Raw genomic sequence first — 27,707 nt, 5'->3', positions numbered from 1 at the left:
CGCTGCTCCTCCCACTCCTGCTCCTCGTTCTCACTGGCGTGGCTCTGCAGCTGGGCCTGCTTCAGGGTCCAGTAGAGTTCCTTCGCCCTCTGCTCTTCCTGGAGGCGAATCTGCTCCTCTCCCCGCTTCCTCTCCTCTTCCTCTTTCCTCTAAAATATCATGGGGACAGAACGGTGGCATGAGGTCACGAGAGAGAAGCCCCCCTGGGCGGCCGGTCAAGGCTGAGCCGTCGCGGGGTGGGGTGGGCCACCGGTCCACCTCTGATGCGTGGAATGGCAATAGTTCGGCCTACTCCCGGCTGCGGTAAGGCTCAAATGGGTAAAAACACATAGAACGATGTGTAGATATTAAAGCTTTGTGCAAAGACAAGGGGATGCTGGGCCATCCTTGCCCACTCTTGCATTCTGGGGGAGAAGGGAGTAAGTACCAGTCTTCTGGGGGCCCGTGAGGCAGAATATGATCATGTCCTAACCTTCTGTCTGAATATTTTAAAGACAAGCAGGTTTGCCCCATATCTGCAATTATTGCCCCTCTTTTAATTTCCAACAAGGCTGTGTGTGTGTGTGTGTGCACGCACGTGTGTATTTTCCCCTACCAGTTAGTCAAATATGCATTATGCCAAAGGCTCATTTTAAAAACCAGCAAGTCTCAGGGCGCACAGTGGTCAGTCAGTTAAGCATACGACTTTGGCTCCGGTCATGATCCCACTGCTTGTGGGCCTGAGCCCTGCATCAGGCTCTGTGCTGACAGCTCACAGCTTAGAGCCTGGAGCCTGCTTCAGATTCTGTCTCCATCTCCCTGCCCCTCCCCCTCTCAAGCTGTCTCTCTCTCTCTCTCTGTCTCTCTCTCTCTCTCTCTCAAGTATAAATTAAAACAATAAAAAATTGAAAGAAAATAAATCAAAAAATAAAAACCCGCTTGTCTCCAGACCACTTCATCCCAACCTACCCCACCCCTACGCGGTGCCCAGAGGCCACCATTCTGTTATTTTAGTTGCTCCTTCATGTGGTTACATCTCTGTCCCTGTAATGCGGTGAATATTTTGATTTATCAATTCTAGACATTAAACTACTGCCTTTCCTTTTTGGTTCATGACTATTTATTTAGCACTAATGTTTCCCACACAGGTATACACCCGAACTTTCTCTCTCTTCATCCTCACAAGGTCGACATTGCTATCTGTGGTAAAATCAATAGTCGGACTAAATATGGCTGACTGCAAAACCAGAATGGGCCACTATTTTCACCAATCCTAAAAAGCATGTTTAGCTTTCTAACACAACCTCTGAAAGATGGGTGTGTCTCTCAACCCACAGCCTGCCTTTTTAGTAGGCGACAACTTTTTCTTTCTTCTTAAAATGATGATCGACAAATCGTTACTTAACTAATAATGGCATCTTAAATTCGGTAAAACATGGTAGTATGATGGCTGTTTCTTCCCTGAGTTGAACTGTTTTATCCTGAAGTTGAAGACTGAGTTTTCCCAAACTTCTCTAAGACCTGTGGTAAATCTTTCTCTGTGTTTATTATTTTTAAAAGACTTTTAAAATGTTTATTTATTTGAGAGAGAGAGAGAATGCACTAGTTGGGGAGGGCCAGAGAGAGAGGGACAGAGGATCTGAAGCAGGCTCTGTGCTGACAGCAGAGAGCCGGACCCAGGCTTGAACTCACAAACCGTGAGATCATGACCTGAGCCAAAGTCGGAAGCTTATCCAACTGAGCCACCCAGGTGCCCCATTGTGTTTATTAATATAACGGATAAACAGCAGTTATTGTTTTTGAGGATCACCACTGCCGCCAGATGCCAGCCTTCTTTCTTCTCCCCATCTCAGCTGGTTGTTACCGGGGTCTCCTGTCCGTCCACCTACCGGGGACTCATTTCTCAGCCCTCCCTGAGTTGGAGTCCTCGTTTCTTTGTTCCATGTTCTTTTTTTGGTCACTTCATCATTTGGCAGCAACAGGACTTCTTGGCTAAAGACGCACAGGGAGAGGCTCCCTGAGTCTTAGCTGAAAACATCTTATATGCTGCCCTCAGATACAGCTGCTCATTTGGCTGAGCATAGAATTTAATTGAAAAATCATTTTCTTAAAGTAGACTTTGGAAGACTTTCCTCCCTAGCATCCAGTACTGCCGCTCGGATTCTCAATCTTCTGCATGAGATATTAATTTCCCTCTTTATTGCGGACATGCTGAATGTAGTTAACGTGATATGCCTCGGTGGGGACTTTATTTCATCAACTGTGCCAGGCACTCAGGTGGCTTTCTGCCTGAAGCCTCAGATCTTTCCAGTCTAATACACTGTGGCTTAGAATTTTTTGGATAATTTCTTCTCCTCTCACTGTTTTTCTTTCTAGAACTCCTGTTTGTCAAATGCTGGACTCCTTGACTTGATCCTCCCTTGAGCCTTATCATTTCTCTCTTATTTTCTGTCTCTTGTCTTTGCTGTTCTACTTCCTGGTTGATTTCACTGACTTTATTGTCTAAATCTGCTACTGCATTTTTTTATGTCAAGCACCACATTTGTAAATCCCAAGCCCTCCTTTTTATTCTTTGGTTGTTTCTTTTGGCTTCGTTGCACCCTGTCCTGGTTTTATCTCTGTTATGAACATAATGTTTCATCTCTGAGGCTGTTAGAGCTTTGTCTCCCCTATATTCTGATTTAGATCTATTTCCTCTGTTTTTTGCTTTTTGTTTTCTTTAAAGTGTGTTTTATGTGGCGCCTGTCATTCATGTTAGAGGCTTTCCTCAGATGTCTGATGTTTCCTGTCTATTTATATTCAAGAAAGGAAATAACTAGACAGAGACTCAGAGCATAGAGACAGGACTTCCTTGGGAGATGGGCTTCACTCTGGGATGAGCGGATGAGAAATCAGCCATTTTACTGAGGAACACTCAAGTATCTAGAAGTCCTTTCTCTGAGATTACCCTACCTGAGTGGTGTCTGCCCACCAGCATACCAGAAGTCTGGGGAGGTGGGGGCAGGCAGGACAGCCCTTAGACCCTAGCAAGCAGGACCCCTGGCCGGCCCCCCACATTTCACGGGAATGCCATGCTATGAAATGCCTTCTTTGCGAACATCTCCCTCAGGTTGCCCCTGGGAACAGCCACAGAGTCCTCCCAGGATCGGTAGGGGCAGCAGTGAAATCCAGTAAGGTACCCCAAGTCCAGACCAGCTCCTGCATGAGCCCTAGTCTCTGTTTCTCCCCCTCTGTGCTCTCTGATCCTCTCCGTCATAAAGGGTGTTAACTATATGCCCCCAGGAGCTCCAGGACTCATTTAGGGAGTCACCCTGGAGCCCCATGGCCAGACCATGGTTCCTGGAGGGTGACCTGGCAAGCAGATGAAACCTGCCCGCTAGCACCGTATTTTCTTTTTGTTTTTTTCTGTTTATTTATTTTTGAGAGAGGGAAAGAGAGAGGGAGGGGCAGAACGAAAGAGAGAGTGGAGAACCCCAAGCAGGCTCCACACTATCAGTACAGAGCCGGATGTGGGGCTCGATCCCACGAACCATGAGATCATGACCTGCGCCGAAATCAAGAGCTGGACACTTAACTGACTGAGCCACCCAGGTGCCCGCGACACCGTATTTTTGTCACAGGATCGCATGAGATTGGGTCACCAGGACAGAGCTAACAGGCTGATTTTCTGTGGCTCAAATTGATCATTTATTATAAACAAAGACACCATGCAAAAATATCTGCTGGCCCCGTGCATCCTAGGGGCAACATTGGCTGAAGGTCCTCGTGTTCAGACCTTCACTGTGTCCCCTCTGCCCCTGGCCTGCTCTCTCCACTCTGCCTGACACGCTGAGCTCTGCCCATGCCCCATCTCCTTCTGCTCGGAGGGAGGGACGTGGCAGCCTGGAAGACATGGATGAAAATGGGGACATGGGGGTCCAGCCACGCACAGAGAAACTGAGCAGTCTGAGCTCCCCTCGTCATAGTGCCTGGTGCCTCCACGTCCTGAGTTCATGGGAATCCAGACGGAGCCAGCTCACCTACTCACCCTCTTCCTTCAGGTGCCCCGCTGAACCCCTCCCCTCTCCCACTCCCAGCAGCCAAACTCTGGCGAATGTTTTCTCATCTGTTCTCTCCTCTCATCTTCTCTCTCCTTGTGCTTTAGAACTTTTCTCGGTCCTTTGCTACCATTTGAATGGATCAACAAGAGGGATAAAAAGAGATAACTGAGTTTTAATCCCTCATTTAATAAAGACAAAGTTTTATTCTTTCTTCTGAAATGGTATAGATTAAGGTTTTTCCACTAATTCAAATCAATTTTTTAATCCTAAAGAATAGATAAAATTCCCACTTCCAAATGAGTCACTCAAGAGGGGAATTAGGGCTAAAGAAGCCGGGTGGCTTCACGCAGTCACTCACCAAACACTTAGAGAGCAACTAGAGGCTCAGGCCCGCATCGGGCTGTCGGGCTGTCGTCTCTAGGGACACAGCTGGGGTCACGACACACAGGCCCCACCCTCAGAGCTCACCTTCCAATGCGTGACACACACCAGACAAATAAAAATCAGGAAATGTCAGGGAATGATAAACAGTACACAAAGAATTAAAACAGGGCAAGTGACAGAATTTAGTTAGCTACTTTAGGCTGTGTGACCAGAAATCCTCCCAGGAGGGACAATGTGATCTGATAACCAGTCAGGAAGAATACTGGTAAGTGAGTATTGGGGGAAAGAAATTTCCAGGCAGAGGAAACCACAAGCACGGTGGGCCCAGCACTGCAAATGGCTTTGCCATGTTGGAGTATAGAATCATCCACTGTGGTTGAAAGATGAAAAGTCAAAATTCTATCTTTGATGAGTCTGAGATACTATCTGACATCCCCAGAGGCCTGCCCTTAGCAGCAGGATGCATGTGCCTGGGCTTCAGGGCAAGTTCAGCTGAGGATATTGTCTGAAAAGTCATCTGCAGAGGAATGATGTTTCTCAGCCATGGGACCTAATCCTATCCCTGCGAGAAAGAAGGCAGATGCAGATCAAGAGAAAACAACCAGAAATAAATCACAGAGATGAAAGTATAGCGTAGGGAATGCAGTCAATAAAACCGTAATAAGGTTGCATGGTGACGGATGGTGACCACACGTATCGAGATTGACCGTTGCGTAATGCATAGAATGGTCGAATCAATATGTTGCACACCTGAAGCTAATATAACACTGCATGTCAATTACACTTCAGTAATAACAGTAAAACGGAGAGAGCAGGAGAGAGAACTACCAGAGGGTCTTGGGCCACTCCACCATTTAAAACTTGAGAGAAAGAGCTGGAGCCAGGAAAAGAGGCGGAGAAGGAAGGCCAACAGATAAGCTAAGAACCCAGGAGGGGCGATGTCTGTTGGGGAAGCCAAGAGAAGAGAACATTTCAAGTAAAAGGGAGTGGTAAACTGAGCCGCAAGCCCCGAGCCATCGCAGAAGATAAGGACAGAGAAGTGAAGAGGGAAGGCGGGTCATGGCCGCAGGATGTGATGGGAAAGCAAAAGCGGCCAAGGTCGGGGGAGGGGAAGGCAGACATCCCGGCGACATAGGAGAGGGAGTGGAGATGACCACAGGCAGAGCTTTAGGGACATCTTCTGCAGACAGGAGCAGAGAGGGGGAGAGGCCGGTGGAGGGGAATGTGGGGTCAGCAGGGAGATGGGCTCAGGCGAGAAATGCTAGAGCCAAGAGTTGATGACAGGTACAAAATTAGAACAAAAGTCTGTCTGGCTCCAAAGCAGAATAAGCTGAGTTTTAGCTCAAAGCCATGAAAAAATCTCCCCTTGGGCAATCACCGGCATCTCAGCAGAGCAAAAATCAGCCTCACATGGGCACAGCATTACAGTGTACACAGCAGGTTTCCTATGGCCCCGCAGGCCTCCCTCATCTCCGACCAAGGAGGTCACACCACCCAATACACAGAGCACCAGCCAAGATGGTGCCCACCCAGACACTTGAGATCCAGTGTCTGCTCACGTCGGATCTTCCAGGCAGGAGCAGGTCTTAGGAAAATATAGTCAGACAAGGCCTGTCAGAGCCAGAAGGGCTTGAACCTCCTTGTCCTACTTTCTGACACAGACAAGGAGTGTATTGCCTTGCTTGGGCCGCCATTGCAAAGCACCACAAACCAGGAGGCCTTAATAACAGACACTTATGAGGTATAGAGGCCATCACTCATCAGTTAGAACACCCATTCGTCCAAGATCAAGGTGTGGGCAGGGTTGGTTTCTTCTGAGGCTTCTCCCCTTGCCTCCTAGATGGACCATCTTCTTCCCATGCCTCACATGCCCTGTCTTCTGTGGGTACACATGTCTATGTCCAAATTTCCTCTTCTCATAAGGGCACCAGTCCTGATGGATTAGGACCCACCCTGAAGACCTCATCTTAACTTATGACCCCTCTAAAGACCTTACCTCTACGTACACTTACATTCTGAGTTGATGGAAGTTAGGTCGTCAAGATATGAGGCCCATAACAGAGACTGCGCCCCAGAGAAGGGTCATGACTGACACTTGGCATAATGTCCTCTGAGTCCGTCCATGTTGTCCCAAATGGCAGGGTGTCCTTCTTTGTTAAGACTGAATAATATTCCATCATATATATTATATATATATACATACATTATATACACATATACATTATGTATATATACCACATTGTATTTATCCATTCATTGGTCAGCAGACACTTAGACTGTGTTTGGGGAAAAGCTACAAAGTTTCAGTTATGCAAGATGAATAAATTCTGGAGCTATAATGTCCAGTATGGTACCTTTACTTAATACCATACTGTATCCTGAAATTTGCTAGGAGAGTAGATCTTAAGTGTTCTCACCACACACGAAAATGATAACCAGGCAAGGTGAGAGGCACATTCATTATCTTGATTACGGTAATCATTTCACAATGTATACGTATACCAAAACACTGGACATCTCAAATATATACAATTCTTCTTTGTAAATTGTAGCTCAATAAAGGGGGGGGGTGTTAATTACCAGCAAATAGGAAATGGATAAATGGCAGCGCCACGGTTCACTCTTTACCCAAGAGTGAACGGACTGGGAGCCAGAAAACTACCTCCGTCTCAAAGGAAAATAACCAGCCACTTACTGTGACAAAGACAAGCTTCTCACAGAGATGGGGACAACAAAAGAAAACATTTTGCACCTACAGATAAAGAGCACTGCATCTTTCCCTCTGCGGTCTTGCTGCAATGATTCACTCCTCACAGCTGAAATTGCCTGAAAACCTCTCTCCATTTGGGGCGGCTCTCAGAATCCTTTGGCTCCTCCATGAGCCCCAGTGAAAAGTCTATCTTTAAATTTGGCAGCCACGGCCAAGGCAGCCGAAAGGCGGATATGCAAACAGTCTCCCTTCCACCTTAGGAATCGATGCCTTTTTCTGGCAGCCCCAAAGCCCTCTGAGCTGTCCAGCTTATTCAATCCCCCTTCTCCTGATAACCCATCGGTAACAGCACACCACGGGAGCCCACAGAGGCCCGGGTCCACCTCGCCCCGATGGAAAATGTCACCGAGACCGATGCTTTTCGGGAAGCCACAGTCGCTTTTGTTGTGGTGGGGGGCAAGAATTCCTGTCCCCTTCAAGGGGCCTTCCTGCTGAAGAAGAATCAGACTGACATGAGACAGATTCACAGGAGAAAATCAGATTTGGTAACATGCATACAAGGAAAGCACACAGATATGGAAATTCCAAAGGCCATCAGGCAAGATGACCGATCTGTGTCATCCTGAACTTAGGAGGAGCAGGAGGGCTCTGGGACTTCAAAAGAAAGGAATGCGCCTCACAGGGTGATAAAGAGCAGATGTTTGGTAATTAGATGTTCGCCCTGCCATACAGACGGGTCACTCAGATAAAATTTATCACTGTTAATAACCCTCCTTCTGGAAAAGATGCCCCATTGAGATTCTCCTATGTAGTTGGAGGGAGGGAAAATAGTTTCTCTTGAGACCTCAGGGTCGCAATTGCCTTCAGCTCAAAATAGTCCACATGCCAAAGTGGCACATTCTGGGGCGCAGGAGGGCTGTCCTGAACCCCTTTGGTTGTTCATCTGGCCCGAATAATACCATCATGCTTTGCGAGATGAGGTACACCAGAAGGGCAGGGCCATGCCTGTATCATTTATTCCCCCATCGACAGCCCCCAGCACAGGGCCTGGCAGATAGCAGGTGCTCTGTCAACACTGACCGGAGGAGTAAGTGAACTGACGAAAGAGTGAAGTTAAGACAGGGCTTGTGCTGATCGCTGAAAGGGGAACGGTAAACTGCATCATGTTGTCCTGTTGATGCCAGGCCTGTCCAAGAGAAACTCAGATGAAGTCTACAATTTTCTAGAGAAAATTGAAAAGCGCGAAGTGTCCCCACCATTTATACAATCCTTTTGGGAAATAAGGTGGGGATAGTTTCTGTAGTCACACAAGATGTCACCAAGGGCCAAAATGAATTACAACCTGAAAGGGAGGGAAAAAAAACGACAAAGAGATAGTGAGTGGCCTTGAATAGACAATGGAGAAAATTGAAAGGGCAGCCTAACTCTATCAGCTGTTTCGGTTCCTTATCAGAAACACTGGCAGGAAGTGGGAGCGGAGAGAGACTAAGAGCAAGAGAGAAGGAGCCTTACTGTCTGCGTTCTGAGGTCTTAAGCAGAGACAGAAAAGCAGCCAAAAGCAATTTTATGAGTTAAGAAAGCAGAGAAAATATGCAAATTATATCTAGCCTCCTGATCCCCTTTTTTACTAAAGGAACGTTTTCATATGCATGTAAATTGCATTCCAATGGCGCCAGCCACAACAGAATGGTTTTTAAAAACAGGTTTCCAGCTGTCTGTCTCTTCTGTCTTGAAGTTCCCTCTTTAACCTGACACAAGTTTCTGGGATTTTTTTTCCCTCCCGTTTTCTCAAAGGAATTTTCACTATTACTCTTTCTATAAGCAGGAGGATGTGAAGAAACTGCCTGTATCCTCCACACCCACACCTGCAGCCAGAAGCGAGCCCAGCCAACCCCCCTCCCTAGCAGACTTCAGGTCCAGTTTCTCCCCTCTCCTCCAGCCCCCACCCCAAATTCCTCTGCTAGATGCCACAGAACCACATTGGCCCAGCCAGCCCAAGCACATTCTCTTCCCCCCAAGCCTACTCTGTCTTCCCAGCTCTCCGTGGCAGCAGGGTATCACCCTCTCCCTACTCCTCAGTCTGGAGCTCTGATGCCTTTGCTCTTTGCGTCCCCCTCATCCCAGCATCTAACTGATGCCAAGCCTTGCTGATTTCACCTCCATTTCCCTGTGTCCATTCCCCTGAATCTCACCATAGTCAGACTCATCAGTTCCCACTTTGACCACGGCCTCTCCCTCCCGTCGTGCCTTCAGCACTTGAATCACACCATCACCATCAGTTACTCCCACTGAACTTGATCTGGCCATGTCCCTCTGTATTGAGATCCTCGAAGCTCTGCTCTGCCCACAGAGAACTGTCTGCCTCTTTATTGTAGCACCCAAGGGCTCCACAGCCTACCTTGCCAGGTCCCTGTCTGGCTTCGCCCATCACTTTTTCCTCTCCCACCAGCAGACCATTCATGATTGCACATATCTCCTGTCTGCTTCCCATCTCTGCTCACACCCAGACTCCTACAGGTGCTCACTGAGCTCCATCATAGTCCCCCAGGCATGCAGGGGGCTGAAGGTTACTCATAGAGTTCTCTCTCTCGCTCCTTTGGCACCCTGTAAGCTTGTTGAGAGTAGCGAGTTTATTACTACTACCATCACCCTCCCCTAAACAACCTACACTTAGGTTCTCAGGGAAAAGGAAAATAAGTATGAAATTAAATGAACGCTGTTGGTGTATGCCTGTATGGAAGCCTCGCGTCAGGTTTGAATCTCAGCTGTTGAAAGACAATAAAAATTATCTAAGCCAATCTCTAATCCAGTGCATAAATCCCTTTGGCAAAGCTGATCTGGTTATCTATTACCAGGTAACAAACTACCAGAGAACATCATGGCTCAAAACAACCACCATCTTATTTGCTTGTGGTTCTATTGGTTAATCTGAGACATCCAAGGTCGATTGCCTGATTAGGGTCATTGAAGGGAAGAACCAAGCCTTCTTCACAGTCTGGTGCCTCAGCGCTCCCCCACATAGCCCCTTTCTCTCAGCCTGCTTTGCCTGGGTTTCCTTACGGAGTGGTGGTCTAAGGTTGTAGGGCTTCTCACAGGAGGCAGCTTCCAAAAGTGAGCATTCCAAGAGGGGCTGAAGCTACAAATCTCCTATATCCTGTCCTCGAAAGTTACACAGAGTCATTTCTACTGCACTCTACAGATCAAACCTAGCCACAAGGCCGGAGCAGACTCAGGGGAAGGGAAATAAACCCACCTCTCAAATAACTTGCCGCCGGCCATATTTAATCCACCGCAGAAACTTTTCAGATGCCACTTCAGCCCAAGCTGAAACAGTTCTGTGTTGAGGAGCTCATCACAATGCAAGGGCAGTTCATTTATAGACAGCTCTGACAGAAAATATCCTAGCTTATAAACCTGGACCTTCCCACTCCAGAGTCCTGGAGTTCGCTGGTGTTCCTGTCAGACATTGCCCTGACGAGCCCCGCCAGGGCCTCACAGATGCTACTTGCCTATCTGAGGCTCCCCAGAATGCAGACATACCAAATCAGGATCACTATGAGTATTGAAGTTTAAACATTCACATTCAGCAAGTTAATGTTTACAACAAAAGCAAACATGTAATTACCTTAGCCTTCTTTGGAAGTAACACCGAAAGCCTGCGTTGGGGTTCCTTAGTGTACCTCATGGCTTTACCAAACCAACGGGAGCCCCCACACAGAGCGCCCCACAATTTATCATCTCTGTCTCACTGAAGTTCTCAAGGAGAAGTTCAACCAGAAAATCTCTGGAAACTCATGCTTCTGTAATCTCCTTGTGAACTGAGCCCAGGGACCCCAGCTCCAAGGAGCCACCGTCCCAGTGTCTGGGACGCAGCCCACCTCTGGGGAATGGGAAGCCAGAGATTAGAACAGGTATTCTTGCTGTTAGGGATACACAGACAGTATTGGTCTTCTTGTCCAACAGACTTGAACAATCATATGCAAAATCCAACGATACAAACTAAACATCTTTCCACTATGGATTGATTGGATTTTTGAAAGTATTAATGGAATTGTTGTTCATTTCAACAGGTGTGATCATGATAGTCATGGCTACACGGGGGAAGGTCGTCAGTCCTGGGAGATGTACACTGAGGTACACAGGGTGTGATCAAGAGTCAGCAGACTAGAGCTCCCAGCCCAGATCCGCCCTCTGTCTATTATTTAAAATAAAGTCTTATTGAAGAACAGCCACACCCATTTGCTTACATATTGTCTGTAGCTGTGTTTGTGCTACAACAACCTGGTTGAGTAGTTGTGACAGAGACTGTATAGCCGACAAAGCCTAAAATATTAGCTATCTGCACCTTTACAGAAAATAGCTTGCTAACCCCTGGGCTGGAGGATGATGTCTACAGCTTCCTTTCAAATTGTTTAGCAAAACAATTCAGCAGTAGCAATAAAAAAGTACATATGTATATATGTGTGTGTATATATATATCTGTGTATAGATAGATACAGATATAGAGGAAGAGGAGGAAAGAGAGAATGCAAATTTGACAAGATATTAATGATTGGTGAATTTCAGTGAACATACGAGGATTTGTTTTTTCTTTCAATTTTGCTGCAAGTTTGAAATTGCTTTTAAATAATATGTTCTGAGGGGCGCCTGGGTGGCTCAGTTGGTTAAGCGTCCGACTTTGGCTCAGGTCATGATCTCACAGTTCGTGGGGTTCGAGGCCCACACCAGACTCTATGCTGACAGCTCAGAGCCTGGAGCCTGCTTCAGATTCTGTGTCTCTCTCTCTCTGCCCCTCCCTCACTCATGCTCTATTTCTGTCTCAATAATAAATATTAACAAAATTTTTAAGTAATGTGTTTTGAGAGGAAATATTGCTCCCCTTCAAAACTCAAGAGAATCTCCTAAAAATGTATATAACTCAAAGGAAAATTAAATAAGATCATTATCAATACAAATACATAACGAGCAATTGCAATAGTTTTTAAAGTAATGAGAACAGTATTATTCATGACAGCAACAAAACATATTCAACCTCAGGTTTAACCAGAGAAGAAATGTGGAGTATTTCAATAAAACAATAAATTTCACCCAAGTCCAAGAAATGGAGGCACCATACGTACATATAAGTGATTGTGCATGTTTGGGGTTGGGTGGCCGGTGCATATACAGGTGTTTTAAAAAAAAAAAAAAAAAAAGCTTTATCAAAGACAAAAAGAAGCTTTGAGTGACAGGAAGAGCACACCACACCCTGAAAAGGAAGATTGAATGAGGGGCACCTGGGCGGCTCAGATGGTTAAGTGTCCCAACTTTGGCTCAGGTCATGATCCATGACCCATGGTTTGTGGGCTCAAGCCCCACGTTGGGCTCTGTACTGACGGCTCGGAGCCTAGAGCCTGCTTGGGATTCTGTGCCTCCCTCTCTGCCTCTCTCCCACTCATGCTCTGTCTCCCTCTTTCTCTCAAAAAATAAATATTTTAAAAAATGTTAAGATTGAATGATAAATAAATCTCTAACGCTGCTGTAATTCCAATTAAAATCACCCTGTGGTTTTTTTGTTGTTTCAGGGAGGAGGATCCTGATATGATGATTCAAATGTATCTCTAGTATGAGAAAAATGAGTAAAGTCAGCCAGGGACATTTTGAAAATGAAGAGCAGTGATAGGTTCTTCCCTTAGCAGTTGTTAAAATCCATTTTAAAAGCTACAGTAAATAAATAAGTGAATCTGGTTCAGGAATAATCAAAGAAGAAAAATCAATGAAGAGATCCAAACGTGTGTAAGAAGAATCCAGGCAGCAAGTCCAATGAGAGGAGAGAGGAGAGATTATTTAATAAATGTTGATGGAACAGTTTGCTAACTGTTTCGAAGAAAAAAAAAAGTGATAGCCCTATATCATACCACGCTCTAAAGTGGAGGGAAATCAGGGCACGTGGGTGGCTCAGTCAGTTAAGTGTCTGACTTTGGCTCAGGTCATGATCTCATGTGGTCATGATCTTCGTGGGTTCAAGCCCTGCTTCAAGCTCTGAGCTGCTTCGGATTCTGTCTCTCTCCCTCTCTGCCCCTCCCCCACCCGTGTTCTGTCTCATTCTGTCTCTCAAAATTAAATAAATGTAAAACAAAAATTTAAAGCGGAGGAAGATTAAGCAAAAAGAAATAAAATCATGGAAGATATAGAAAACAATGTAGATTAGCATTTTTATAAGCTGTAGTGGCACAGATCTTTCTTAGCGTGACACAAATAATTTTTAAAAGATTGATATCATTGGCTAATAAAACTTATAATCTTCTGTACATCCAAAAGCACTATAACCACAATTAAGAAAAAATAATATTTAGGGGGCGCTTGGGTGGCNAATAATAATAATAATACTGAGAAAAATATTTGCAACATAAATGATTTTAAGGAGCCACTGTTCCGTGTAATCACTATAGGAAAAAATACTTTTAAAATGTTTAAACGTGGGGTGCCTGGGTGGCTCAGTCAATTAAGCATATGACTTCAGCTCAGGTCATGATCTCATGGTCCATGGGTTCCAGCTCTGTGCTGACAGCTAGCTCAAAGCCTGGAACCTGCTTCAGATTCTGTATCTCCCTGTCTCTCTGACCCTCCCCTGCTCATGCTCTCTCTCTCTCTCTCTTTCTCTGTCTCTCTCTCTCTCAGAAATAAAGCATTAAAAACTTTAAATAAAAAATAAAATGTTTAAACGTACAAATTCCATGCATATATAATTTATGAAATAATATCATTATTGAGACTTAGTATGACTATTACTTTCTTCTTTTCACTTACCTGTATTTTCTGAGTTTTCTACCCTTACCCCCAAAATGTATTATTCTTGTAGGGTAAAAAAAAAAAAAAAATCGCAAAATAGGGACCAGGAAAAAAAATTTTTTTCAAGCAGCCTAAACTTCTTACCAGAGCAGTGTAAACCTCCTTCATGGGCTCTGAACTTTCCCAGAATGAATAGGCACGCAAAGTTCCCAATAGTTTTCTGTCCGGGGCCAGAAAATGTGCATTTTCCATCTCCTTAAACCCTCCAAAAATCTCAAGTTGGGTGTTGTTATTACCTGAATATTATAAACAAGAAAGTGAGGGCTCAGAGAAGTTCAGCAAGCTTCCCAAGGTCACACAGCACTAACCAGTAGAATTGGAACTAGAGGCCAGGCTGGTCTGACCACAGACTCAACACTTTCTAGGCCCCTTCTCAGGGCGCTTCGTTTGGGAGGCAGAAGGTCTGAGTTCTGATCCTGGCTCTATCCCCAGCTACTTGTCCTTGGCAAGTCTCTTCCTGTGTCTAACCCTCAGTTTCCTCATCTGTCCAATGAGACGTGAATTGGCCCAAATGGTGTGTCAAATTCCTCCTTCCTCAGACAGGTGAGATTTCTGTTCATTCAATGCCCAAACCAGAGGTGGGTGCCAGTAGCCTGGGAGCCGGCATGGGCGGCCATACACACAGGCTCCACACACTGCCTCACCTTGAACTCCTCGTGGATGCGCTCCTCCAGGACTTTGGCAGCCTTACGGTCCTCCATCTCCACCTTCCACTTCTCTGCCAGGATCCGGGCTTTCTCATTGGCCAGAGCATCTCGAAACTTCTTAGTGATTTCTGCCTCCTTCTGTCTCCTTCCAAGAAGACACCAGCAGATATAAGCTCATGTAGGAGACTGAGAGACCACATAACAACAAAACTTCATATAAAACCTATGAACAATATTTCTGGGTCTATCAAAATGGCAAATATAAGGTCAGCAAAACTCAACGTTGGCAAAGTTGGAGAGNGGACTCAGAAATCCTATTTTTCACTCAAGTTTACAAAGAAGTAGGTAGAAGATATTCATCAGAGAATTTTTATAACATAACAAATGGCAAACAACCTAAGTATCCATCAACAGAATCCATAAGTTGGGTTTTGCATGTAATAAGATACTATATAGTAGCCTTAAATAACACGGTGAATCTATATTAATTAATTTATCAAGGTGTGAATAAAGTGGTTTACAAAGCATGTACTGCCTAAATGCTCCTCATGATTATCTCAGGTGGGGGGTGTTGAGTTGCTGTTACAATTTTACAAACAAAATATTGTTATTAAGGGGCGCCTGGGTGACTTAGTCAGTGAAGCATCTCCTTTTGGCTCAGGTCATGGTCTCACATTTGGAAGTTCGAGCCCCACATTGGGCTCTCTGCTATGTGCACAGACCCTGCTTCAGATCCTCTGTCCTCCTCTCTCTCTGCCCAACCTTATGCGCTCTCTCTCTCTCAAAAATAAATAAATAAATAAACAAACAAATAAAAACTTTAAAAAATAAAATAAAATACTGTTATTCAAAGCTGATGGTAGGGGGTTGTTAGACTCAACTTCATATGGATTTCCAAATTTGGAGGAAAAAAAAGTCAAGAGTTGCTTATGAAAGACATCTGACTCCAAATCTCACCGAGGGCTCAACTATGCACCTCGTGTGGGAAATGCAGGTGAGGTGAAGAGGAATGAGGAGCCACCAAGGTGAATCCAAACTCCTCTACTGTCCCAGGGACAGCTCCGTGAGGAATAAAGGAAAAGCATGTCGTCTGTACTATCGCAGTGAATCCAGTCTATGTCCAGATGGAAAGGGTGTTGTTATGTCCACACCACAGATGTGAAAACTGAGATCCTGGATCAGCTTACGAGGAGCCAGGATTTGAACCCACGAGATCTACCTGATGGAAGACTGAGGCTTTGGTCACCCGATCTTAGCTGACCTCCAAACGGCCAGCCAGCTGCCGGGCGCACCCTCCCTCCCTCCCACAACCTAGCGTCCTGCAGCTTGGATCCACCGTAGGCTCTGTGCTCAGCCCCGACCCGGTGCCCCTCTGCACCTCTCACCAGAGCTCCTCGGCCTCCCTCTGCGCTTGCAGCCGCGCCCTCTCTGCAATCAGCTCCTCAGAGATCTCCTCATAGGGCTTGTCGCCAGGGCCTTCTCCCATGATCCAGACCCAGACTTCGCCATCTGCCCCCAGGAGCCACTGGATGTGCTTGTCACTCGCTGCCTCACAGCAGAAGGAGAAACAAGGAAGGAAGAAGAGACAGGTGTGAGTTCAGGGATGAGCTAGGTTGGCTGACGGTGCGCAACCTTCACACCTCGCTACAGAGCAGTGTCACGGACAAAGGCATTCCACCCCACGAGCAATTCCACCTCCATTTCTCCCTCCCACTCCTTCTAGGGAGCATCCAGCCGCCAAGTCCGGCCGCTGAAGGAGGCACCCGAGGCTGGAATTGGTGTCGGAGGCTGAGCCCCTCTGAGATCCTCAGCACACAGAGCACCAGTGCTTTCTCCCTCCCCTCCTGTCCACTGGCTGGAAACAAGGGATTGGAGATAGGGTTGCAAGATGAAGAGGCTGGGCCCCTGACCCACATCAGCCTGTAACATGAGGAAGAAAGAAACCTGTGTTGTATTAAGCCACTGAGATTTCTCCGTTTGCCTGTTGCAACAGATTCCATTGATTCCCAGGACTAACATCCACGTCTATCCCCAAAGCCGGGTAGTGCTGACACAGAAATGTAAAATATGTAATGTCGTTGCCTTACCGGGCTGGTGGCTCTCAGCTGCAGGCTGAATGGAGGGCTAGAGATCCACATTATGCAAGAGCAAAAACATCTGATCAGGGACGCCTGGGTGGCTCAGTCGGTTAGGCGTCCGACTTCTGCTCAGGTCATGATCTCACAGTTTGTGGGTTCGAGCCCCGCACTGGGCTCCGTGCTGACAGCTCAGATCCTGGAGCCTGTTTCAGATTCTGTGTCTCCCTCTCTCTCTGACCCTTCCCTGTTCATGCTCTTTCTCTCTCTCTCTCTCTCAGAAATAAATAAAACTTTTTTTTTTTAAAAAAAACCACTGAATTAAAAAAGAAAAACATTTGATCAAATTGTCAGACGCTGTAACTGGAAGGCAGACCCTGGTGCCTTCTGACCTTGCCACTCTAAGGGAAGAAATTGGAAGACAGAACATTGGTAGCAGGGGTTGGTTGCTAGCAGTTGTGTTCAGCAAGGTGTTAAGAGAAAGAAACAGGTTAAAGAAAGCATGGAGTGCTTAGCAAATCAAAATGAAAGAGAATAGAGAGAATATAGAAATTCGGGACTTCGTAGGATTGGAAAAACCACCTCTTTCTAGGGTCCAAATGATAAGAGATGAGTTTTTTTAATAACTTATTGTTTTGTTTTGTTTTGTTTTTTAATGTTTATTTATTTGTGTGTGTGAGAGAGACAGACAGACAGAATGCGAGCGGGGGAGGGGCAGAGAGAGGAAGATACAGAATTTGAAACGGGCTCCAGGCTCTAAGCTGTCAGCACAGAGCCCAATGCGGGGCTCAAACTCATGAACCACAGGATCGTGACCTGAGCTGAAGTCGGATGCTTAACCAACTGAGTCACCCAGGCACCCCAAGGGATGTTGTTGTTTTTTTTTTTTTTCAGTTTTGCGTGACAGAGCCTAATAAAGCTTCTTAGGTAAATAAAGTGACCTAAGGCACAGGTGGCCGTGAGAAGGTGTTCCACAGACATCCAACTACAGACAGCATAATTGAGCCAACAGTTCAGTCCCTGTGCTCTTGTGTTTCCCCATGGCCATGCTTCCCAGAGGTGGCCCAAGCCTTTGACTGAGCATGGCGGGCCCATTCCTAGGGGACTCCAGACTCTTCGGATCAGCAAATTCCATGACGCCTTGACAAGCTTCCCTTGGGCTGCACGACTGCCTAGAACACTGCCTTCCCTGTCTCCTTCACTCAAGGTCAGACTTGTGCTCCAGGGTGATGGCTCTCCCACACTCCTCCAGCACTCTGCCCCTTTCCCTCCACAGGCGTTTCCCGAATAAAACCCTTGTGTGTGTAGCCCCATCCCTGTCTCGAACTCCTCAGAGGAGCCAGGCTAACACAAGTGCATGAAGAGTGCAATCCCCCCCACTTACTTTTTGAAGAGCCTAAGATAGATGCCCTTTGGTTAGAAGGACAGGTATGGGGATAAAGAGACAGAGAATTACAGTCAGCTTGCAAAATATGTCTAGAAAAGAAATTTAGATGTTGTTACTGGGACATGGAAGCAAACAGATCAGAAGCCTACTAAGTTTTTGTGTCTGAACTAAAAAAAAAAAAAAAGCCTTTGATTGTTCAAGACTTCAGCAACCTTTGGGTACCCAACCTCCATGAATGAATGGGAGGCAGATTTCAAAGGGTAACCTGGTCCAAGGAGGGCGTGGTCCTCAACACTCACTTCAGATGAGGCCAAGGAGGACAGTGAACAAGGAGGAGCCTCCTCTAGGGCACTGTCCTACCCTTATTCAAGACTGTCCCCTCACCGCCAGGACAGGAGGACTTCACCGCGCCTGACCAGTAGGACTTCAGGAATGCTATCACCTAGTGACTGAGTGAGGCTCACATTCTCCTCATTTCCATAGTGGGCATTCTGACCCTGCTCTACTGCTGTGTACTGTGTGGTGAAGGCGGGCGTTGTTTAGATGACATGTCTTTTCAACCACATGCAGACGTTACAGAGATGAATGCAGAATCCGTGCAGACTATGGACTTTGGGCTGGATGCAGTGACTGCCTGAGACTTGACGGTGTCGCCCTGAAGGAGATGGTGAGTGTATTTACATGGAAGAGGAGAACACAATGTGTGAGGGACCAGAATGACAATCTAAGACAACGACCCCATATCCCTTCCCTGAGCCCACCGGATGACTGCTTTTCTCAGCTCCCCTTCAGCTCCATGGGGCATGGCCATGTGAAGGAATTCTAGTCTATGGATGTCAGGGGATATGATATGTACACTTTCAGGCTGTGCCTTTTGCAACTGGTATGGCTTTTCCTTGTTGGCTCTCATCCACCCATTTCATCCAAGATGGTGGCATCGCAAGTGAAAAGCAGCCTGATCCATGAATCCACGTTTGAAAGCCAATGACAGGAAAGAGTTACCCCATCCACATCAAGAAATAAACCTTCCTGGGGCTCCTGGGTGGCTCAGTCGGTTAAGCATTGGACTTCGGCTCAGGTCATGATCTCACGGTTCGTGGGTTCGAGCCGCACGCCAGGCTCTGTGCTGACAGCTCAGAGCCTGGAGCCTGTTTCAGATTCTGTGTCTCCCTCCCTCGCTGACCCTCCCCTGCTCATGCTGTCTCTCTCTCAGAAATAAATAAAACATTTAAAAATTTTTTAAAAAAGAAAAGAAATAAACCTTCCTCACTTAAACTGCTGAAACTTCAGGGTTTATCTATAGCCAAAGGCAGCATTAATTCCCTAATACAGGAGGGCACTGTCATTTTTCTGCACGTTGGAAGAAATATTATAATTGAGAAACACAAGCTTAATTATGACTGGTAGGAACAGGGAGGCAACTGCTATTAAAATTATAAACCTTCTCAATTAATAGTGGGGGGGAAATAAATGACAAGAGGCCTACCAATCTTGTAAAAATGTGCAGGAGCACCTGGGTGGTTCAGTCGGTCAAGTGTCCAACTTCAGCTCAGGTCGTGATCTCAGTTTGTGGGTTCGAGCCCCGCATAGGGCTCTGTGCTGACAGCTCAGAACCTGGGGCCTCTTTATGATTCTGTGTCTCCCTCTCTCTCTGCCCCTTGCCCACTCATGCTCTGTCTCTCTCTGTCTCAAAAATAAATAAGCATTAAAATATAGTAAAAATAAAAGTAAAAATATGTAAAGGGACAGGAGAAAACGACAAAAACTGTGCAGCTGTTACAGCACACACACCATCAGTTGCCAAGCACCACCCACCCCACCCCACCTTCCTCTGGCATCAGAAAACCCCGATCTGCTCAGGGTGTTACAGACATCTCGCAGCTTTGGGAGAGGCGAGTTCCTACGCTGGCCTCAAAGGACAAGTAACAGTGATGATTGATCGATCTAGGAGAGACCAAATGTCCCTGTTTCTGGACAACGTGGATGTAAATGGAAGTCTGAGTGAAGGGCTTTCCCCCTCTGAACAAAAAAAAGAAGATTCCTTAGGAGAAACCCCTTCACCCTTTGCTCCTTAGCTTCCTCCTTCCTCCTCCGTGGAATGAAGACGTGAAGCCGGGGATTGCTGGAAGACTTCTGCCTCTAGGAGGTAGAAAGCCACAAGCTAAGGGCGAGCAAGCAGAAAGAGAGGAGATGGGGCCTTGATGGTTCTGCTGAGCAGCTCCACCAATACTAACCCATGCGTTACACCTCCAGCCGTGGCACTGGAGGCAAGTAATGAACTTCAGAGAATACAGTCCTATAATTATCAAATCAAACATGATCATATAAATATGAAATAGTTATTTAATTAACCAACTATTGGCCAGGTACTCCATTAGGTAAGGTCAAGCACATCCCTAACTGATATATGTAACAAACACAAAATAACACTGAAGCCCTAAACCCTGAGTATATTCGTTAACACGAAAACATGAACAGAACTAATTCCCCTGTTAAAAATCGGAGGCTTTCAGATGTGATAATAAAAAAAAAAATCTAGGGGTGCCTGGATGGCTTCGTCGGTTAAGCATCTGACTCCTGATCTCAGCTCAGGTCTGGATCTCAGGGTCATGAGTTCAAGACCCATGTTGGGCTCCACGCTGGACATGAAGTCTACTTTAAAAAATAATAACGGGGCACCTGGGTGGCTCAGTCAGTTAGGTGTCTGACTTTAGCTCAGGTCGCGATCTCTTGGTTCGTGGGTTCGAGCCCCGCATTGGGCTCTGTGCTGACAGCTCAGAGCCTGGAGCCTGCTTGGGATTCTGTGTCTCCCTCTCTCTCTGCCCCTCCCTCACTCGCACTCTGTCCCTCCCTTTCTCTCAAAAATAAATAAACATTTTTAAAGTAATAATAATATAAAAAGAATAAAAGAGGGGCACCTGGATGGGTCAGTCAGTTAAGTGTCCGACTTTGGCTCAGGTCATGATCTCACAGTTTGTGGATTTGAGCCCCGCGTCAGGCTCTGTGCTGACAGCTCAGAGCCTGGAGCCTGCTTGGGATTCTGTGTCTCCCTCTCTCTCTGACCCTCCCCTGCTCACGCTGTCTCTCTCTCTCTCACACACACACATAAATAAAAACATTTAAAAATGTTTTTAATAAAAATAAAACAAAAAGAATAAAAGAATAAATCTGTGTATTGTTTAAATAAAACATACATTTTTTATAAGAAAATGGTTAAAAATAAAGAACTAGGCAGCAATAGACCGTGAAAAGGTGAGCAAAAAGAAAGCAAGAGTGGCAATGTCAAACAAAGCAAATTCAAGAACAAATATATTTAATGAGACAAAGAATACTGTGTGGCAATAAAAGATGCGCTCCACAAAGTAGATATAACAGTCCTAAAACATGACAGAATATGCAATACAGCAGACATCTGTGGCAAACAAAAATTCCTAACTTTTTAAACTAAAAACAAAATTATTTATTTGTTTATTTTGAGAGACAGAGATAGAGAGCAAGCAGGGGAGGGGCAGAGAGAGAGGGAGACAGAGAATCCCTAGCAGGCTCTCCACCATCATTGCAGAGCCTGATGTGGGGCTCAAACTCACAAGCCATGAGATCATGACCTGAGCCAAAACCAAGAGTTGTACGCTCAACCAACTGAGCCACTCAGGTGCACCCCCCAAAACCCCTAACAATGCAAGAAGAATTTGAAAATGTATATATGGATGGGAGTTTTACTGCATTTCTTTCAGAAGTTGGTGGATCCAATAGCTTTTAAAGATTATTTAAATATTTAAAATTTTAAAAATTATTTAAAAGTAACATAGAGGATTTGAATAATATATCAACAAAATTTTAGTTAATAACAATAGAACTTTATTCCTTAACTTTTGACATTATACCTTTTTTCCTTTTGAACTTTCAAATACAAGAAAAACTTTATAAGCCATAATCTCTAATAATAATACAAAAATTAGAAATCGATGGAAAAAATAGCCATTTTTAAAAGTCATTAATAAATTTGGGGCACCTGGGTGGCTCAGTCTGTTGAGCATCCAACTCTTGATTTGGCCTCAAGTTATGAACCCCGGGCTCATGGGACTGAGCCCTGCCTCAGGCTCCACGTTGGGTATGAAACCCGCTTCAGATTTTCTCTCTCCCTTTCCCCCTCTCCCTGCTCACACTCTCTCTAAAAAAATAAAAATAAAAGCCATTAATAAATTCATAATTAAGAAACTATCTCCTAGGTAATCCATGAAATCTTAGAAAAAAATCAAAATTGAAATTATACATTACGTAAAAGGAAAATGTGGCCCCAAACTATTGGCATACAAAAGAAAAGTTATAAGTTTAAAGGCTTTCTTTTTGATGTCCCTATGAAGATGTGCCTCTCTTCTCTAAACACATAACAATAATAGATACAAAATAATAGGGAAAAGGTGCATAGGAATACAAGAAACACCTCCACGGAATCTATTCCAAACAGGAACATGGAAACAGTGAACCGGGTGGAAGTCTTGAACTCCAGGTGGGTCCCCTAGTAAATTGTGGTCAACAGGAAGGTAACTCCCACAGGGAAAAGGGGAACAAAGGTTCTCCAGGCAAAGCAGGGGACTGAAAGGATCATTATTGAAGCCAAGTGCTTGGTAAGTTCAAGAAAGAGCGAGGAGGCCATTGTGGCTGCAGTAGAGTGGACAAGGAGAGTGGGCAAGAAGGTGGAGATGCAGCAGCAGGCCCAGCCATGGTGGACGTTGATGGCACGGGTAAGGACTCTGGATTTTATCCCTGAGTGAGATGGAAGCCATCAGAATGCACCCTGCCTGTTGTGGGGAAAACAGATGAGCAGCAAGAAAACCGTAGGTCCATTAGCATTTGGGAACAGTCCCCGTGAGAGACAATCATTTCTTGGACTAAGGATGGAGGAGTCATAAACTGGCAAAGATTTAGTATATATTCTGAGGGAAATAGCAGTATTTGCTTAAATTCTGGATACATATTGTGAAAGAAAGAACAAGAAAACTCCAACGTTTCAAGCTCAAGTGATAGAATGAATGGTCGGGGGATTGAAACTGGTAACATGAAGAAACAACTTGGAGAAATCGATGATTCCGTTTGGGCCAAATTACGTTTGATGTGCTTATTCGGTGTCCAATAGGCAGCTAAATAACGTAGGGGTGAGAGAAGAAAGGCTAGAAAGAAGATACAAATTTTTGCAGTCATCAGTGTATAGATATCTAAAGCCACAGAACTGGATGACAACAGAGAGAGTATAGGACAGCGGCCCAGGACACTTCAATAGTTAGACAGGAGGAGGACCCCCAAAGGGGACAGAGACAAAGCCTGTGAGGCAGGGAACAACCCTAAAAGAGTGACATCCCAAAAGACAAGGGAAGAAAGAATTTCTGGAATTAAGGAGGCATCAACTGCAGTCAATAGGACAAAGACAGAGAATTGACTACTGAATTTGGCAACAGGGAGGTCATGCTTATCTTGAGAAGAGTGGTTTCATGAGTTTGTAAGAAGGATATAAATACTTGGAAACTTCCAGACGGAAAGATAAAAGCACATCATTATAACTTCGGGGAAGGGAAGAATTTCATCTACAAGACATAAAAAGAATAAACAATAGGAGACAATGTTGATGTATTTGAATACAGATTAAAGCTTAAAATTTCTACACAGAAACATACACCATAAAGACAATTAAAAACCAAGCCACCAACTGAGAGAAGATATGTGAGTACACATAACTGTCAAATGATTGCAACAATTAATTAAAGCAATAATAACAGGGGCGCCTGGGGGGCTCAGTCAGTTAAGCATCCGACTTCGGTTCAGGTCATGATCTCACGGTTCGTGGGTTCAAGCCCCAGGTCGGGCTCTGTGCTGAAAGCTCGGAGCCTGGAGCCTGCTTCGGATTCTGTATCTCCCTCTCTCTGTGACCTTTCCCTGCTCACGCTGTCTCTCTCTGTCTCTCAGAAATAAATAAAACATTTAAAAAAATTTTTTTAAAGAAAGAAAAAGAAAACAATAATAACAGCTAACTTCTACAGAGGGCTTATCGGCTAATCACGGTTCAACATATTTTACATGTATTAACTTATTAATTTCTAGAACAACCTTCCCCTACTGGAGCCTTCTGAGAAAAAGAAGCCCTATAAAATGTCATTTGAATGATGATTTGTCTCAGTTCTCCCAAAGATGGTATACAGATAGTACCAGCTTGGTGCACTGTAGAAAAGTTAACTCATTACATACAATGAATCCTTTAGGAAAGCCATTCTCAAATAATTTGCGCTCAGGATGCCTTTACGTTCTTTAAAAATAATGAGTATCTCAAACGCTTTTGTTTATTTGAGTTATACTTATTAACATTTACCATTTTCAAAACTAAAACTGGAAAAAATTAATGTTTATTTAAAATAATGGCAAATCCATTACATTCTAACATAGATAGCATTTTTATGAAAAGTGGCAATATATTCTAGAACAAAAATATCCAATTGGAAGAGTGGCCTTGTTTTACATGCTTAGAAATCTATTTGACATTCACCTTAATAGAAAACAGCTGGATTCTCATATCTGCTTCTACATTCATTCCGTTGCAATATGTAATTTTAGTTGAAGTATATAAAAAACTTTTGACTTCACACAGATATATAGTTAGAAAAGAGTAGAAAATAGAAAATTGAGTTTTTTAGATATTTATAGATAATGTTTGATACTACAAGGAAACTCAAACAAATTGTAGTTTCTTAAAGGTTTGTTGTGATGTGAAACATTAAAAAATAGCAATGAATTTATTGTACATTGTTATATTGGAACTCATTGATCATGCTAATTTCTTAGTTTTGATCAATATGCCATGGTGTAATAAAAGGTTTCCATTTGGGGAAGCTGGGTGAAGGCTATATGGGAATTCTCTGCATCACTTTGCAACTCTTCCCTAAGTCTAAAGTGATTTCAAAATAAAAAGCTTAAAATTTTAAAAAGTAAAATAAAATAGAAATCAATTGGTTTATTTTGTGCTTCGAATGGATCTTTCACTAGTACCTGATCTTGCAATGTTATTCGTTGGTCTTTTGAAAAATATTGGTACTGAGTCAACCAGATATTCCAAATATGGACACATTTTATATTAAAGTATCAGAAAATTGATTGCTAATATCACTATGAATTGCATGAGAAAAGTCTTTATGTACTGGGAATTTAATAGACTCTTGGTGACAGTTTTCCCAAAATTCAAGCTTTTGCTTGAAAGCTGGGATTTTATTGTTGGCATTGATTGTATCAGTTGTTTTTCTTGAATTGAAAGATCTACTTTATTCATTTTCAAATACCCAAGTCTTTTTTTAGAAGGAGAAAGAGAGAGCGAGCACACAGGGAAAGGAGGGAGAGAGAGAATCTTAGGCAGCTTCCACCCTCAGCATAGAGCCCAATGCCGGGCTCGATCTCACAACCCTTAGATCGTAACCTCAGCCAAAATCAAGAGTCGGATGCTTAACCAATTGAGCCACCCAGGCGCCCCTGAAATACCCAAGTCTTAAAAAGGATGTACTTTGTTTCTCAGTCTTCCTTCAAGTAAAAATGGTATTCTATGAATCAAGAGGTACAGCACATGACTCAAGAAATTCCTCAGTGCTTTCCCTCAAGCCATCCATCATACTTTATATGCAGCAGAAATGCTTTATGCATACTTCTCATTTTATCATACAATATAATAAATAAGGTTTACTGTCTCATCGAGGAGTGAAACTATCATTAACTTGATTGTAACTACACGGTGGTGGAAAAATACAATGACTACTGATACACTACTGACACTATCTGATTTATCCACTCTTAATTTTGCATCATTAGTACAAGTGCAAATGTGGCAAAAAGGTCAGATAGCAGCTTAGCATTATTGTGAAAGTTGTTTTAACCTTGTTGACACGCAGAGTCTCCGACCTCCAGGAACCCACAGATCACACTTCAAGAATCACTGCTAAAACATCAGGGCTTGTTTCACAGAATCTTGACTAGAGAAAAAAAAAAGATCTCCAATATACAAAGAACACTTATAAACAAATAAGAAAATGATAAACAACCCCACAGAAGAAAGGGCAACAGATAATTGTCCCAAATGCCACCAGTTGCCTACCAGTTACCCCCTCCACTGCTTCCATGAGTTTAGTATGCAGAATTCAATCAAAACAGCAAAATGTTTGCATAAAATTTTCATTTTCTATCTCCCTTCCTGGGAAGGGTGGCCATGTGACAAAGTTCCAGCCAATTATAAGTAAAAGGGAGTGAAAGAGCTGTGTAAAGTGTTTGCTCTCCTGATACAAATAATACCCAGTCTTTCTCTTTTTTTTTCCTTAAGTTTATTTATTTATTTTGAGAGAGACAGCATGAGCAGGGGAGGGGCAGAGAAGGAGAGAGAGGGAGAGAGAGAGAGAGAGAGAGAGAGAGAGAGAATCCCAAGCAGGCTCTGCACTGTTAGCGTAGAGCCTGACACGGGGCTCGAACTCATGAAGCTGTGAGATCATGACCTGAAACCAAGAGTTAGACAGATAACTATCTGAGCCACCCAGGCACCCCAACACCCAGTCTTTCTTCCCCCTATTCTTCATGACTGGAACACAGATGTGGCATTAAAAAGCATAATAACCATCTGAAGACCTAAATGACTAAGCCACCATCTGACAATCAAGAAAGAAGTGCCTGCAACATTCATAACATCACAGAGCAAATAGCCCAGTTCAGTTCTGCCTAGATTTTTTGGTTAGGTGGGAAATAAACCCCACTTACAGAAGTCCCTCGTGATTGGATTTTCTATTGCTTGCAGCTTAACACATTCCTGTCACATTACTGATATGAACAGACATTTCATGGAAGAGGAAACACAAACAGTAAACTAACAAAGATACTTAACTTTATCACTAATTAGACACCAGCGTATAAAAACAAGAATGAACTATCAGTTCACTCCTACATGATTGGAAAGAATCTTGTAAAAAGTCTGATGAGGCAAGTGTTGGGAAGGTTATGGAGCAAGAATAATTGTTACAAATTGCTGATGGTAGAAGGTACTGATACAGTCGCTTCAAAGATCTTTGGTAATGTTTCATTAAGTTGAAAATGCTGTACATTAATACTGAGGAATAGCACTTCAGATACTTAACTTACAGCATCTCTTTCACATGTGCCCAGAGAAAACTGAACCAGAAAATATTGTTCAAATTTAACACTGTTCAAAATATGAAAACTTGGGAATAACATAACTACCCAATAAAGGAAAACAGACGCATAAATCATGATATGTTTTTATGATGTGATCCTCGATAGCAAGAAAAATATATTTGAACAATACAGATATGTGCCTTTTAAAAATGCAGAACCACAAAATCAAATTAAATTCAGGTTGCATATAGAATAGTGTCATTCATTTAATGATTAAGCAACATAGTGCCTATAAAGTATACATTACAGTATGGAAAAGATATAAGCAAGATATACATTGAATTTAATAACAGTTGCATATTGGGAGAGAGACAGGGAAATACGGGGAGTAAAATTTTAGAAAGGCATTAACATAGGTCTCTATTGTATATGAAGTATTTACATAAAAACAAAGAAGGCACTAATGTCAACATTTAATAAAGGCATTATAGATCCAAACACAAGAAA

General features: G+C 44.0%; 1 protein-coding gene across 2 annotated transcripts in view; it reads right to left on the bottom strand.

The window, feature by feature from the left end:
- The window catches only part of SH2D4B (SH2 domain containing 4B), an 87,832-nt gene that overhangs the window by 43,232 nt on the left and 16,893 nt on the right, over window positions 1–27,707 (bottom strand). For both annotated transcript variants that reach the window (XM_077746471.1, XM_077746472.1), the window contains exons 2-4: window positions 15,977–16,140; window positions 14,589–14,736; window positions 2–149 (exon numbers count right to left, since the gene is read on the bottom strand). In XM_077746471.1, coding sequence (XP_077602597.1) covers window positions 2–149; window positions 14,589–14,736; window positions 15,977–16,140 — 460 coding nt within the window. The remainder of the gene's footprint in view (window position 1; window positions 150–14,588; window positions 14,737–15,976; window positions 16,141–27,707) is intronic.

The sequence above is a fragment of the Crocuta crocuta genome, unplaced genomic scaffold (genome assembly GCF_008692635.1).
Source record: "Crocuta crocuta isolate KB4526 unplaced genomic scaffold, BGI_CrCroc_1.0 scaffold28, whole genome shotgun sequence".
Lineage (NCBI taxonomy): Eukaryota > Metazoa > Chordata > Mammalia > Carnivora > Hyaenidae > Crocuta > Crocuta crocuta.
Note: the sequence above shows the minus strand (reverse complement) of the source record. Positions and strands in the feature narration are given on the sequence as shown.